Below are 14,256 nucleotides of genomic sequence, written 5' to 3'. Positions count from 1 at the left end.
CAAGGGACTACGGACGTTATAAAATAAAAATCCCTGCAAGGTTACTGAATTTATAGAAGCCCTATCTTGTTCAGGAAAATAGTAGGTCTCAAATATTTGAAGGCTGAAAAAATAAATGGAGGAAATAATATTTTGTTATACACTTGTCTCAACAGGATACATTGACAGGATCCTGGTTTAAAAGGCCAGACCCAGGAGGGCTTTGTATTTTTATCCATATCTACCTTCATTCAGGAATGGGAAATCAGTCCTGTCCTGTGTCATAGTATGGTACAAACGTCATACTTTATTTCTTCCTCCCCAGTCAGTTATGGCTTTTCCTCAGAAAAACAGGGAAATCTTCTCTTTCTAGAAAGATCTGCCACGAGGTCAAGATGACACTGTGTAAAAAGCCAAAATCTGGCACGCCTTGCTGATCGCATTAATGAGAGTAATTATGCCAAATCTTCTCTGATGTAAACAAATGAGAACAGATTATAGGAAAAGCCTTGATAGTAAGTTGATGAATGGGTGGAGACCACCTCTCTTTTACTCAGACATGTTTCCAAAACTTGACAAGCCTGACTCACCCTTGTGGTTTGCTGGTTTTCCTTTTGTGGTGCACGCTGAATGTGACTGTGACTATGAAATCAGACTATCATAGGAGATATGTTTAATTCAAACTGCTGAAGCCACCTTATTAAATGGAAGGTGCTTCTAGACACTAGGAGTAACCTCATTAGAAACTGTTCAAATCTCTACTGTCTCAAGAAAACATCTAAAAATTCTATTCATTAATCTTCCAAACTGCATCTTAAAAAACAATTAGAAGTTAAATACAGACTTTCAATCTTGTGATGATAAGGAACAGAAAATGACTCACGGTGAGTGTACAGCATTTGTTCTGTGACTGTGTTTAGCTGTATTATTACTTTCCTCTGAATATCAAGAATGAGTATGGCAGTCTATATCCATATCCTTTGCTTGTAGTGGAGATGTCAGAAAAGGGCATGTATGCCCACTAAAAGCCTGGTAGATTCCAGGCTGAACAAACTTCAGCACATTGCAGTTTCCTTTTGTAAAGATTTATGTATCCCTGCTCATTCTAGTATCCTAACTCAGTCCCTGTCCCAGTGTTTGCAGATGTTTTTTGAGTGTGCAGATCCAGAGTTTCATTAGTTCCCTATATGTTATCACTAACACAGTGTTTTCTAGCATCTAGTCTTTTTGTGCATCCTAGGTAAATATTTATGTTTTCCTCAATATGAGGCTAGTTTTCATTTCCTAGCAGGTATAGGCTCAGGGCATTCTTTATTGTTTTCCTCTGTGGCTGTGGTTTATAGCTGAAATTTGAATTAATTAATTGTAATTCTCAGGTGGCATTCTTGTTACACATATCACTTTGAATAATATTATTTAATGAAATTACTAGACTTCTCATCATCAAGAGCATTCACCTCTTGTACAAAATGACTTCTTGGACAGGAGGAAACAGTCAAGTTGTACTAGGGGAAGTTTATATTGGACATTAGGAAGAGTTTTTTCACAGAGGGGTTGGTCAAGCATTGGAAAATGCTTGGAACCCCAGGGAGAAGGGGTGGAGTCCCCATCCCTGAAGGTATTTAAAAGGTGCAGATGTGGCACTAAGGGATATAGATGGGACTTGGTGGGTCAGGTTGATGGTTGAACTTAATGATCTTGAAGGTCTTTGCCAACCGAGATGGTTCTATGATTCTGTAGTTCTCTTAATATTGACCAGTTCTTGGTTTTGTTATTACCAGATTTTATTTTCATATGTTTACATTTCTGAGCCAGAAGCATTAGTGAAAGCACTGAGTAGTCACAGGATGATTTCTGCAGAACACCAGTAACATCTCACTCCCCTCCCTTCTATCCTTCCCATTATTAGCTTGCAGTATCTTACAATAAATGCAGTTAGCCTCAGGGTCTTCATTTCTTTCTGCATCCCATCTTTATGGATGTTATGTGTGTATGTCAGTGGAAAAAAAATGATGATTCTGGTAGACCTGTTAGCCTTACCTCACTTGTTTTGACGCAGCTACTAAGTGAGTTTTAAAAGAAAGAAAAATAGAAAAAATGTTGGGAAATTGAAAATGGAGGAAAAAATCAAAATTGAAATTGAAGATTTATCATGTAAGCATATAAAAAGATCATGGATTTTCTAGTCAAGGAAAATTATTAATTGATTTTAGTATATATCTAACATGATACTACAGAAACAGGAAAAACATAAATATACTATTTATTTATTTATTGACTGGGACTAGCCTAGAAGGTCTCTAGCTGCCCAGCTTTTTATGGATTTTAACTAGTTCTGCAGTTTACGAGTCATCCTGTAGGTGGTCTTAGGAAGAAAGATCATTTCTGGAAGCTAATGTATGCTTTTCCCATAAATGCATGTAATCCAAAAGACCACCATTACTGAACAGATAGACATAGTAGTAATGAGATATATTTAGGATATGTATGATCTACTTTCTTCACTACTTATTTGTAAAAAGAATTGTTTAATATACTAACAACCCTTGTTTTAGCAAAATTTGCAAAGAGTAAGTTAATTTTTGGTATTCATAATCCCTTTCTGGATTGTTGCTAGCCTTTTCTGATTATTATAGGATATCTTCTTTGCTCTTTTTAAAAATGGAATTCTTATTCATGATTTAAGATTTGGCTATTTATTCACTTTACCTGTCTCTCAATTTTCTTATTTGGGTTTTAAATTGCCTTTATACAATTGATTATTCTATTGAGGTTATCCCATATTCCAGTACATCTACTTTAATACTTCCTCTCCAGTTACTTTATTATTTTTTATTATTTTTTCAAAAGTCTGTCCTTTGGAAGTGAGAGGCCTAATCATAGATCAGTCTAAATTTCCCTTTCATCTCAGATAAATCAGTTTATGATTGCTGTATCAAAAGTTATGACTTTCTCTTTTATATGTACTGTCCTCCTTACCAAACCAGAGTCAAAAGTAGCATTACTCTTGTTGGGTCAGCGATTATATTGTGAAGAATTGCAGCTATCATCTCAGTCAAGAGGAACTGATCCTTGCCATTCATAATGCTAATTGCTCCTCAATCTCAGAAATCTGATTAATGACATAATGTTGATGATAATTATTTGAGTTGGTAATCTCAGTTTGTAATCTCTGATGTAAGAACTAGTGATTTTTTGGTGACTTCAGGTTGATGCCACCTTTCTAATGCTTTCTAGCTTTTTCCCCACCTTGGAATTTTATACACAAAACCCAGAATCAAATTATTATAATGTGTAAAATAGAGTAAGTTACCTTTCTGTTGCTACTGATATCTTTGTTAAGTAATCTACTGATTACTTATAATTTCAGGAGTATGCTCTCTGAAAATGGTATGGAGCAGCATTTACTTAATGTAACATCAGTGTATAGAATTATACTAAGGAAAAGAAGACAATTCTTTAAGAAAAAGCTGGTTTCATAGCCACCAAGTATGGTTTAGATTACTAAAGGAGCACTATAAAGATATATACGTATACGCTAATTTATGCAATTGTTGACTGTGGTAATTAGAGCTCTCCTGTGTTAATTTAGCAGAAATGAAGTACAGAAGGATCTTTGCAGGCTGTTATCAAAACCAGCAGGGAGAGCCGTGAGTCCACCGGAAAGAGCAAAGGACGTAAATCTTTATGCACCTTCTGTGAACTACATAGATGAGGCTTTCTTGTACTCTTTACAAACACAAAATCAGGTGGGACAAAATGCAGTATGCTTGGCCTTGTAAAATCTAAGTCTGATTCAGCTGGAAAATAAAAAATAGTACAAGGTCAGCTCTAGGCCTGAACTGACATACATTTTTAATCAAGTAATGTGATGAATATATTTAAACTCAGTAGGGTAAAGGTATGCTTAAATTCTTCACTAAAATGAAAGATGAAACTTGCCTGAACATTCGGGAATAATGTAAGGAGTTTTCAAAAGGCTTAGTGATTTTGTGCAGTGTATTTTGTTCAGGACAGCTGGCTTCTTAAATTTATGTTATATAATAAATAAATAAATAAATAAATAAAAACAAAAACAAAAACAAAATCAGTATTGTTTTGAAAAGATGCACACATACAAAATCCAAAGAAAATCTAAGCTTCTTGATAATGTACGTAGAAAAAGTCTTTTAGTCAGATTGTATTCAGGATGTATATTTTAGTGAATAGGACTTGAATTTCAAGTTACTAATGAAATTTAAAATTTCACACAGCTCCGCTCCTGAAATTACTGCAGCCAGTGAGTTGTGATTATGTTCCTTGGGACTGATCTAATTTTTACACCTTCTTGGATCTGATGATTTGTACTTGGAAAATGATTCCAAAATGCTTTCACATCATATGACAGTTGGATTTAACAGTGCATCAGACAGCATAAGGGAAGATTTGTTGTCTTCAAAGATATTAGCTTAACTTTTTTGGCTTATATATTACCATTTGGCTGTGTTTATGCTGTGATGAGGTGCACATATTCTAACTAGGAGTGACATAATTGAATGCAACAAATCTTCTAAATCTCCTTTGGCCCCTCAGTGGCCATGTTTCAGTGCTTTGTTCCAGAATGATGTATGCAAATATATTTCTGGTAGGTAACAGAACTGCCATCCTCATTAATTCTGTTTATACCTAATCTAAATATCAAGAGCTGCAGAGTACTGGGGTAGTGCCACTGTACCGATATACCAGATTTCATTTTATTAGTCAATCATGTTAGCCCTTCAGGTTCAGAAATGTTGCAGCCTGAAACCTATTTTGATAGCTACTACTGTATCTTTTAGAAGTTCAAAACAAGCCTTCCTCTTTACTTCCAATTGTTTGATTACAGCACATCTGATTTATTTGTCATCCTGTCTTTGAATCATCATCAGCATCAAACTTTATGATATTATTACACCATAAATTCTCGTGTGACTTTGTAGCGGTGATTAGAGCAAATAACCCCTTTGTATGGTGCCAGAGATAACGTACAAAACTAGTAACACGGTGAATTGTATGGACCCCATCTCAGTAACACAGTGAAAGCATGCACCAGAACATTTCTATTTCTACTGTAGATTTTTAGCCCTTGTATCCCAGTCTTTTTGCACAGAAAATGAATCTATCACCCTTGCATTCAGCCTCTGCTTTTTAATACTGCTCATAAAAGCAAAGCATGCTTCGTATTCATATATGCCTGCTTCCACCTGTATTTTGCCTGAAAACAGTCCTTCGAGATACATTTGACTGTTTTATGGTTATGTGTTATTTATATTAAAGCTTCTGGCAAAAGTGTTTTATTAATTTATGTAAAAACTCTAGAGTTTTTGGTATATGAAAAAATAACTGCAGGACCTTGTGCATAAAACTAAAATGGTTTACTTCTGATAGAGAGCACATGTTTCTGTTAATGGAATAAGTTAATGGCATTGTAAGTGTTATCAGCTTTGGAGTGCATTAATTTGTTATGTTTGAAATGTTTGAAAACTAGGTGATAGAGATGTTTTTAGAAAAAATGTCCTTTTAAATCAAGCTAGAGTGGGGTTTTAATGTATCTGAAATAGTGGAATTTCACAGAACTGTGGATATGGAGATATTTTAATACAGAATATAAACAGCATGTGAACCAACAGAACCAAGAATCTGCAGCATGCTGCAGATATCTATCTCAAAAGTGCTCAGTTATCGGGATGATTTAATACATCTGAAGATTTAGAGAAGAAGCTATTCCCACTGCTGGAGATCTAGTCTTCTGCATTGTAATTAGGTGTTTCTTGGGCATATTAGTGTATTTCTTTCTGACTTACACAGCACTGTAAAAGCACTGAAAATGCATCCTGGTTTGCGAATTAGCAATAGTAATATGGAAACTTCAAACCAAGTCATTGGCAGAAGAATATGAAAGAACCTGAAAACTCATTTGCTGGCTTTGTGCCAACTTTAACTCAATTATTCCAGCACTTGGTAAAAGCACTGAAGAAAAGGGTTACATATTTCTCTGTCATGATAAAAAGAAACAACAAATCTGTTAGTAGAACATACATTTTTAGGTTAACAAAAGTCAGTTCTGGCTAGGTATCTCTGTGTGTTTGGTAGGTCCTATGGAAAGTACATAGATTCAGTAGATGTAGGATGGACATCATTGGCAGGTGCATAGCTACTATACATCTGCTCAACCCTGATGGAAATGATCCCTAGTTTTATCTTGTTTTCTGAAATATTGACCAGACATAAAACTTCGGTCCAACCAGAATTACCAAATTTCAGAATTGATGTTCTTTTTATTTTTCTATATGAAGTCCGGTGAGCTATTTAAGGGAAAAAAGGGGATTTGCATAAAATTGGAACTGTTGTCATATTTTAGTGGGGTATGGGAGAAAGAAGAAACCCGTGTTTCTCCCACCTGACTGCCATCCATGCAAGGCTAGGCAGATTGCTTTCACTGTCCTTCAGTTCAACATGATTGTCCTCTGCTAGTAACTGTATACTACTGTAACAGATTTCATATTAGTGGAGCTTCTTCTGATCTACTTCAATGTAAACGTTATCAGTTTCTGACTTAGCCGTTTTGAGGTCCTGGTTCACTGAGCTGCTTCAGCATGTACCTAGTCAGGGCTTATGTCCAATAAGAATCAGTAGATCCATTTAATATGAAGTAAAGAGGCCACCCACACTTCAAGATATATTTGAAAGCCCTTCCATTTCCAAGAGCTTTGCACCACAACTGTATTAAAGGTGCACAGTTAGATAAAATACTAGCAATGACCTCAATTATAGCAACAACTTATTGTCACTCAGTATAATGAGAAATAATTTAACTTAACTTATCTGAGCCAATTATTTTTTCTGCAATAGTAGAGTTTTGCTTTAGGCTACCATGACAATTTCAAGTGTTCAAAGTTCATTTTCATTTTCTTTCTTTCTTTTCTTTTCTTTTCTTTTCTTTTCTTTTCTTTTCTTTTCTTTTCTTTTCTTTTCTTTTCTTTTCTTTTCTTTTCTTTTCTTTTCTTTTCTTTTCTTTTCTTTTCTTTTCTTTTCTTTTCTTTTCTTTTCTTTTCTTTTCTTTTCTTTTCTTTTCTTTTCTTTTCTTTTTTTTTTTCTTTTTCTTCTTTTTTGATTAAAAAAATGCACTTCAAGAATTGTCTAGAATATGAAAATAAGATTAATTATTGTTTCAAGAAGGCTCCATAACTTTATTGACATAATTTGAAACTTTGCAATGTATTCTCTTCTTTTGTCTATGAATTTATTTATTTGTGTATCTGTAAATGTTTCTGTAGAGAGTATGCTTCATATTTCTGTTTTTCTCTGCTTCATGAAGTTGGTTCACATCTTTTACCTCTTGTTGGAATATTTGTCCTGATGTGAGTTTGAATATTCAGTTTAATGTATGTTTTTTACCTTATAGTCATAAGTATAGTAAAATCAGTGATTATAAAAACAAAATTTTCAATGAAAAAGTAATGAATCAATTCTCTTTGGCAGAATAAATTATTTTCTATATGTAACAACAAGTCTCCAGTGAAGAAATATGGAATTTCACCAACAGTTGAAATTTTGTAGCCATCCTTCGATTCAGATATGTAGCTTCAGGCATTGGATAGAAAGGAACATATTATCAGTATTTCAAAAACTAATTACATAGTTCATGCTTTATGAAATGTTAAGCTTGTACTGCACTGATTTTTGGTTTACTGATATAGAAAAAGGCAGTATTACTTGATAAGCATTTATGGTTTTTGTTTGTTTTTATTGTTAGGACACTGGCACAACAATACTACTAAACTAGGCAATATTAAATTACATTTGTATGCAAGTATTCAGCTTAAACTGTTCAAACATCAAGACCAAAAATATAATGAAATAGTAGTTAAGATGCAAATGTCCATAAGAATTTAAGCATGGGAAAATCTGTTTATTTAAAACCCTTCACAATAAAACTGTTTAGTTACTTTGAAAACTCATTAGTATTCCCATAAATTCCTTGAGGTCTTCTGTGTTATTAAATTATTATGTTTTTATTTCTTTACCTTGCAGTGGCATTCTACATGTACAGTAAAATTACAACATAGTTCTCCCTGACTAATCATTGTATGAATAATTCCATTTAAATTCTAGAATATATTACTTCTATTAAATATGTACTGGTATTCCTGTTTATTAGACAGAGTGAATTGTATGTACACCTGCTGTGAAAATAAAAGGAGTAAAATTTCATGATTTGACTTGATTGTTGTTATTTATGAAAAAGCAATGTACAAATTTAAATTTGCTTTTATTGTTGTCAAGAAAGCAGATTTTTAATTAGCATTTTGAAAATTATACTATATAACAATTTTATTTTCTTGTACTTGTTGTAACTGACTGTAAATATCTTTTTTTTTCTAGGAATTTGTCAGGTAATATTTTTTCAAGCCTCATGAATGGACTTTTTTCTGAGCTGCTAGCTCTGAAAGCACTGTAAGTATGATCCTCTACATTCTGAAATAGTCAGGAAAAACATTGCAATAAATGTATAAATGTTGAATATGAATTCAAAGAGGATTGTTGCCATGAATGCATTAGAAATATAAAATATGTTTTGTTATCAGTGTCTAGATACGTCAGCACATATAGACAATATGTCTATTGTCTATTTCAGCACTATCAGTTAGTGCTGACAACTTGACCCTGTTCCTGACAAGCCCAGATTGGCCATCCTGACTGGCATTCCTGTTTGTTTCTTTTTTCTTTTTTCTTTATCATTCCTTTCCATGTTTGCCTTCACTACATTTTCTGATAATTCTGAATGCAAAAAAACACTCATGTTAAATACTTTTCTAGAATTATAATGGTTCCCAGTTATTTATATTAAATGCACCTCTCTGAGATTTAAAATGTATATTGGGTGTTTCCAAAGTTAAGTTTCTTCTTAAAGGAGTTGTTTTTTTTTTTAGTAAGGAAATGTATGTTAAAGTATGACCTTCCACCATCTCCTCAAATTTAATTCAGTAATCAGTGATACTGATTACTGTTCTCTAACCAAAACCAATTTTTTCCATAATGTCTTGGAAGCCATTAAAATGGGGACAATGTCTATTAATTAATCAGGATATCTTGGTAATTACTTATATGTCTATGTATATTTGTCTTTAGAGTTAGATAATTTTAATCTAACAAGTGTTTAAGTATGTTTCTGAGAAGTATACGTACACCAGTTGTGATGTTTCTTTGCCTTTCTAGGCATTTCAACACTGATTCACTCATTTGTGACTGTAATCTAAAATGGGTCTTGCAATGGGCCAGAAATACTTCAGTCCGAATCGCAGAGGAAACAGTTTGTGCTTACCCTAGTGCTTTACAAGGACTGTCATTTCGTAACCTGAAGGAAAACCAGCTGATATGTGGTGAGCTGTGACTTAGTATTACAAATAGAAATGGAATAGAGAAAAGTGTGTGTGGTTTTGTTGTTGTTGTTTTGTTTGTTTGTTTGTTTTTTAGTGATGCAAAAAGTTAGTAACTCTGGTTTTCTTGTAGGGACAATAAATTCAGATATACTGCACAGGAAATGCAACTAATATTTAAAGAGAATGGAAAAATTACAGTATTCTTATTTCATCCAGAACAATACATATATTTAGAGAACACCTTTGTCCAGATTTAAATCCTAAATTCATGTTGCTTAATATATAAACATGCATATATAATGGTAGCTCTAAGCTCAGGTTTATTGCATGAACCTGAGGATTCCTACAGGGATTTAGAGAATGTTCCTTTCAGTTCCTTTCAGTTATATCTCTGACATAAGTGTCAGATATCATTTTTGTATCTTTCATTTTTATAAACCTGTACTATACACTTTATTCATCCCCAGGACATGGTATGATTTTTACAGTGAGCTTTAGTTAGGCAAATTCTTTATGCGAATCACTTTCTAAGAAAGGTTTTCCACCATAGCAAACACGATGGATATAGTATGAGGTAACAAATAAACAAGAAAATGTATGAATGAGTAAAGAAAATTAATTTCTTGCCAAACACTGCAGAGCAAAGGATAGACCAAAAAAAAAAAAAGACCAAAAAAAACCAAACACCAGAGATTTTATAAGTAACATATAGTTCAGAGGAAATATCCTTGCCTGAGATTATGCTGTTGGATTCCATGATCAGAAATATGATTTGATGAATAAATATTAATCACAGAATCTTGACTTTCTTGAATGACAGAAAATTGCTGGGTGGAGACTTTGCTGATGCCATACAGAAACTAAAGGAATGACACACTTTTATTCTGATAACCACAAGAGGAATTCTGTATGTTGCTAACACATTTCTAGCAGAAGGCAGATCAGGGTTGACTAGAGTCATAACAAAAAATTTGGTTTTAACAACAACCAATGCAGACCTTTACAAGTTGGGAGAGATGTTATAGGCTGTAGACCACAAATGGTCCAGCGGCTGAATTGTTAAGGAAGCGCAGATACCTGCCTGGATCTTAAGGAATGTGCTCTTGTGAGGGAAAGGGAGAGAAGTTTCCAGTAGTCTGCATTAATGAACATTTCAAAATCTGCAATCCCTCTCAAACTCTTTTGAGAGTTCAAGTGAGTGAGCTCTTACTTTACAGAGACCCAGCATGGGTATCTTAATAGAGATCCATTTCCCAGCAGGAAAAGTCCTCCTCCTGAAAATGGTGGAATGATCAGAAGAATCAATTAAGGACTGTTAATTGGTACTTCCAGGTTGCCAGTGAATGTGCCTTCAAATTCTACAGATGAAATGAAACTGAGAGCAGTTTCTCAGGATGTCATACCCAAAATCCAAATAGGACTCCATTCCACACTTGATACAGAATTTGTAATACCTTTCTAGTTCTTACTGCTATTTATAATGTCCAGAACACTTGACAGGGTTTGTAATGACTGCCAATAACTTGACACTGCTTTTAATATCTGCAGAGAGCTTCCTGTTGATTATATATGCTGAGCATTCCACTTGCTCTCTAGTGCCTGCCACATACTTCATGGTGTTCATATCTGTTGGGCAAATCATGATGCCCGCAACATTTAGCAATTTTATTTTCAGTAACTTAATTTGAACTTAGGTGTAATGGAAGGCTGTCTGGCACTGAAATAATAACAACTATTGAGAATGTTTTTAGGGTAGTATGCGTTGAAATATGCATAGAGCTAATCAAATGAAGCATATCTTAAAGAAAATATTAAGAAGTAGTTTAAAAATTGAAGACTTCTGCCTGTGAACATCTTCCATACTGTCAGACATTTGTATTTAGAGTTACTGTTCTTCCTTCTATGTGCTAGTTGAGGTCATGAGGTATCATTGTCACAAGATGAGAAAAGAACAGGAGAATGGAAGAGAGAAAAAAATAGAAGAGAAATGGCAAAGATCTTCACAGGGTAGATAGGGAATGAACCAAAAAGTCGAAGTATGTGAAAGGGAATGGAGAGGAAACTAAACGGTAAAAGAAATCCTTCTACCTACAATATAGCATGCAGTTTGCCATGAGCTTTTTACATCTATTTCACATTTTGATGGGACATGAAATCATCTTTCAAATTCCTTCCTGGCAAATCTTTCTCATGCATCTGATAACTTAAGGTAGCCAAAGAAGTGACCCATTCAGCAGTTAGAAAAGTGCTTTGGGATTTTTATAAAAGTTAATCTAAGTAATGGCATAGTTTGGAATTCATGACTCTGCTTCCATATTTCATTAACAGCTTATAAGAGCTATTTAAATCTTCTTTAACAAAAATCTCCAGCTCTCAGAAATGTGGTTATAAAGCAATTTTTGACAGTGTTGGAAATAAGGCTGAAAAGTAGTTTGATGATAAAAGATAGTTTTGCATTCTTGTACTTAAATACGAGGGACTGCAGTGAATTCATAACAGTATAGACAGAGTATCTTTCTAAAAAATGATTGTGAAATTGGCTTCATGCAGTGCCTTGTTACTGTTTCTCCATGACTCCAAATAAAACTTACTCAATTTACAGGAGGAAAATTACATTTTCCTGAATACCTGAACACAGTGCTGTAAATTCCACCTGAGGCCTGATATGTCTGCGATTTTCCCTTGTGGTCTTCATCACCAGAGGTTGATTCTATAAGCTAAATTCTTCACTGAGTGAAGACTTGTATGAGTTTTTGTCTTAATAGGATTACAAAAGATAGCTCTTAACAAGGGTTTTTAATTATTTACATCAATGAATGAAATACTAGAGTTTAGTTTCTCAGTCTCAGAGCTATATTGATGCTATTGAGCTTCAAGCAGTAAAAGTTCATTTGTTCTGCAAATTACAATTGGCAAGTAATTCTAATGCAGCCTTTTTCTGATAGAAAACATTGACTCATCAGAACACAGATGTTTGGAAAAGTGCTGACTTCCTGTCTCCGCCAATTAGATTTTATGTAAAGTTTAGAAAATAGATGACAAAATATTGGTAATCTTTAAATAAATGATTTAGCTGAAAATATTGTAAATATTTACTAAATTATACAAAAAATGTTGTGAAGGTCAAAGTATAAAACTCAGAGTTTTTCTGACATTTTTGTTGTGCTTTAAGACATTGGCATTATTTGCTTTCCACCAAAATTTATATATATATTTTAATTCTCCACAGAGAAATAAATATTTCTCATGTGGGTCTCCCATAAAAAACAAAAGTTCCTCCCCAGCTTTTCTGTAGGCCCTCTGTAAGTACTTTATAAACTATACGGTCTCCCTAGAGCCTTCTCTTTTCCAGGCTGAACAACCCCAATTCCCTCAACCTGTCTTCACAGGAGAGGTGCTTCAGCGCTCTGATCATCTTCATGGCTCTCCTCTAGACTTACTCCAACAGGTCCACATCTTTAGTCTGGGTTCACATCAGGCCCCAGAGCTGAATGCGGCACTCTGGGTATGGTCTCATGGAGCGGAGATGAGGGATAGAATCATCCCCCTCAATCAGTGCATGTTCTTCATGTATCCTCCTCAGTCAAGACATTTCCAGAGTAAAGAAACAAATATAATTTCAATTGTTAAAAAAAAATCTTTTTGCAATATGCTCTCGGGGAAAAATATGGTGGAGACAGAACTTGCAAAGCACAGAGTAATGGCTAACATATTGCAGCTAAGTCATTTTCGTTTCTTTTATTAACGTGAATGGGACAGTGTATTGGTTTTATGTGGCAAAGGTGGAGGGGAGTACAGGGTTGGCCTCTCTGAGCAGAGACCAGCCCCATCCCCATGTCAGATCAGAGCCAGCTCCAGCTGGCTCCAAAAGGGACCTGCTGCTGGCCCAAACTGAGCCAGTGTGTTGGGTCTCTGAGGTTGGGCCACAGTGGTTGGGCCTCTGCGAGAGCAGATTTAAGAAATGATAAAAAAAAAACAAAACAAAACAACTGTGGTGCAACAGCAGCTGGGAGAGAAGAGTGAGAAACAGCCCTGCAGACACCAAAGTCAGTGAATAAGGACGGCTGGAGCTGCTCCAGGTGTGGGAGCAGAAGTTCCCCTGCGGCCTGTGGAGAGGCCCCTGGTGGAGCAGGCTGTCCCCCTGCAGCCCAGGGGTCCCACATGGAGCAGATCTCCACACTGCAGCTCATGGAGGAGCCCCTGCTGGAGCAGGTGGATGTGGCCTGGAGGAAGCTGTGGCCCATGGAGAGCCCCCACAGGGGCAGGACCCGGGCCAGAGCTGCAGCCCATGGAGAGGAGCCCACGCAGGAGCAGGGTGTCTGGGGGGAGCTGCTGCCCATGGGGGGACCCATGTTGGAGCAGTTTGCCTCTGATAGATGGACCCCAAGGTAGAGATGCATATTAAAGCAATTCTCGAAGAGCTGCTGCCTGTGGGAAGCCCATGCAGGATCAGTTTGGGAAGGATGGCATCCCATGGGAAGGACCCCACACTGGAGCAGGGGCAAAGAGCGACTGTGAAAGAGTGGCAGAGACTCTCTTTCAGAGACTTCAGGGACTTTAGGGACTGACCCATTCCCCATTCCCCTGCAACACTCAGGTGGAAAAGGTAGAAGAAAGTGTATGGCAAGAGGTGGGGGAAGGTGTTTTAAGTTTACTTTTAGTTTTGCACTGTTCTAATCTGTTAGTGGTAGACAATAAATTAATCTCCCTCTGGTGGGTCTGTATGCTGTTTTGCCCGTGATTATGATTGGTGAGTGATCTCCCTGTCCTTATCTCAACCCTTGAGCCCTTTCCACCGTATGTGCATATTAAAAAAAGAGAGACAGAGAGACAGCACATATATATTCTTTATGTACTTTTTCTACTTGTGTTCTTA

General features: G+C 35.6%; 1 protein-coding gene across 6 annotated transcripts in view; it reads left to right on the top strand.

The window, feature by feature from the left end:
* The window catches only part of ADGRA1 (adhesion G protein-coupled receptor A1), a 278,267-nt gene that overhangs the window by 109,254 nt on the left and 154,757 nt on the right, over positions 1-14,256 (top strand). For all 6 annotated transcript variants that reach the window (XM_038181087.2, XM_038181086.2, XM_027460805.3 and 3 more), the window contains 2 exons: positions 8,383-8,454; positions 9,217-9,380. In XM_038181087.2, the coding sequence (XP_038037015.1) occupies positions 8,383-8,454; positions 9,217-9,380 (236 nt within the window). The remainder of the gene's footprint in view (positions 1-8,382; positions 8,455-9,216; positions 9,381-14,256) is intronic.

This window comes from Anas platyrhynchos, chromosome 6 (assembly GCF_047663525.1).
Source record: "Anas platyrhynchos isolate ZD024472 breed Pekin duck chromosome 6, IASCAAS_PekinDuck_T2T, whole genome shotgun sequence".
In the NCBI taxonomy this organism is placed as follows: Eukaryota; Metazoa; Chordata; class Aves; order Anseriformes; family Anatidae; genus Anas; species Anas platyrhynchos.
This window is presented reverse-complemented; position numbering and strand designations above follow the sequence as displayed.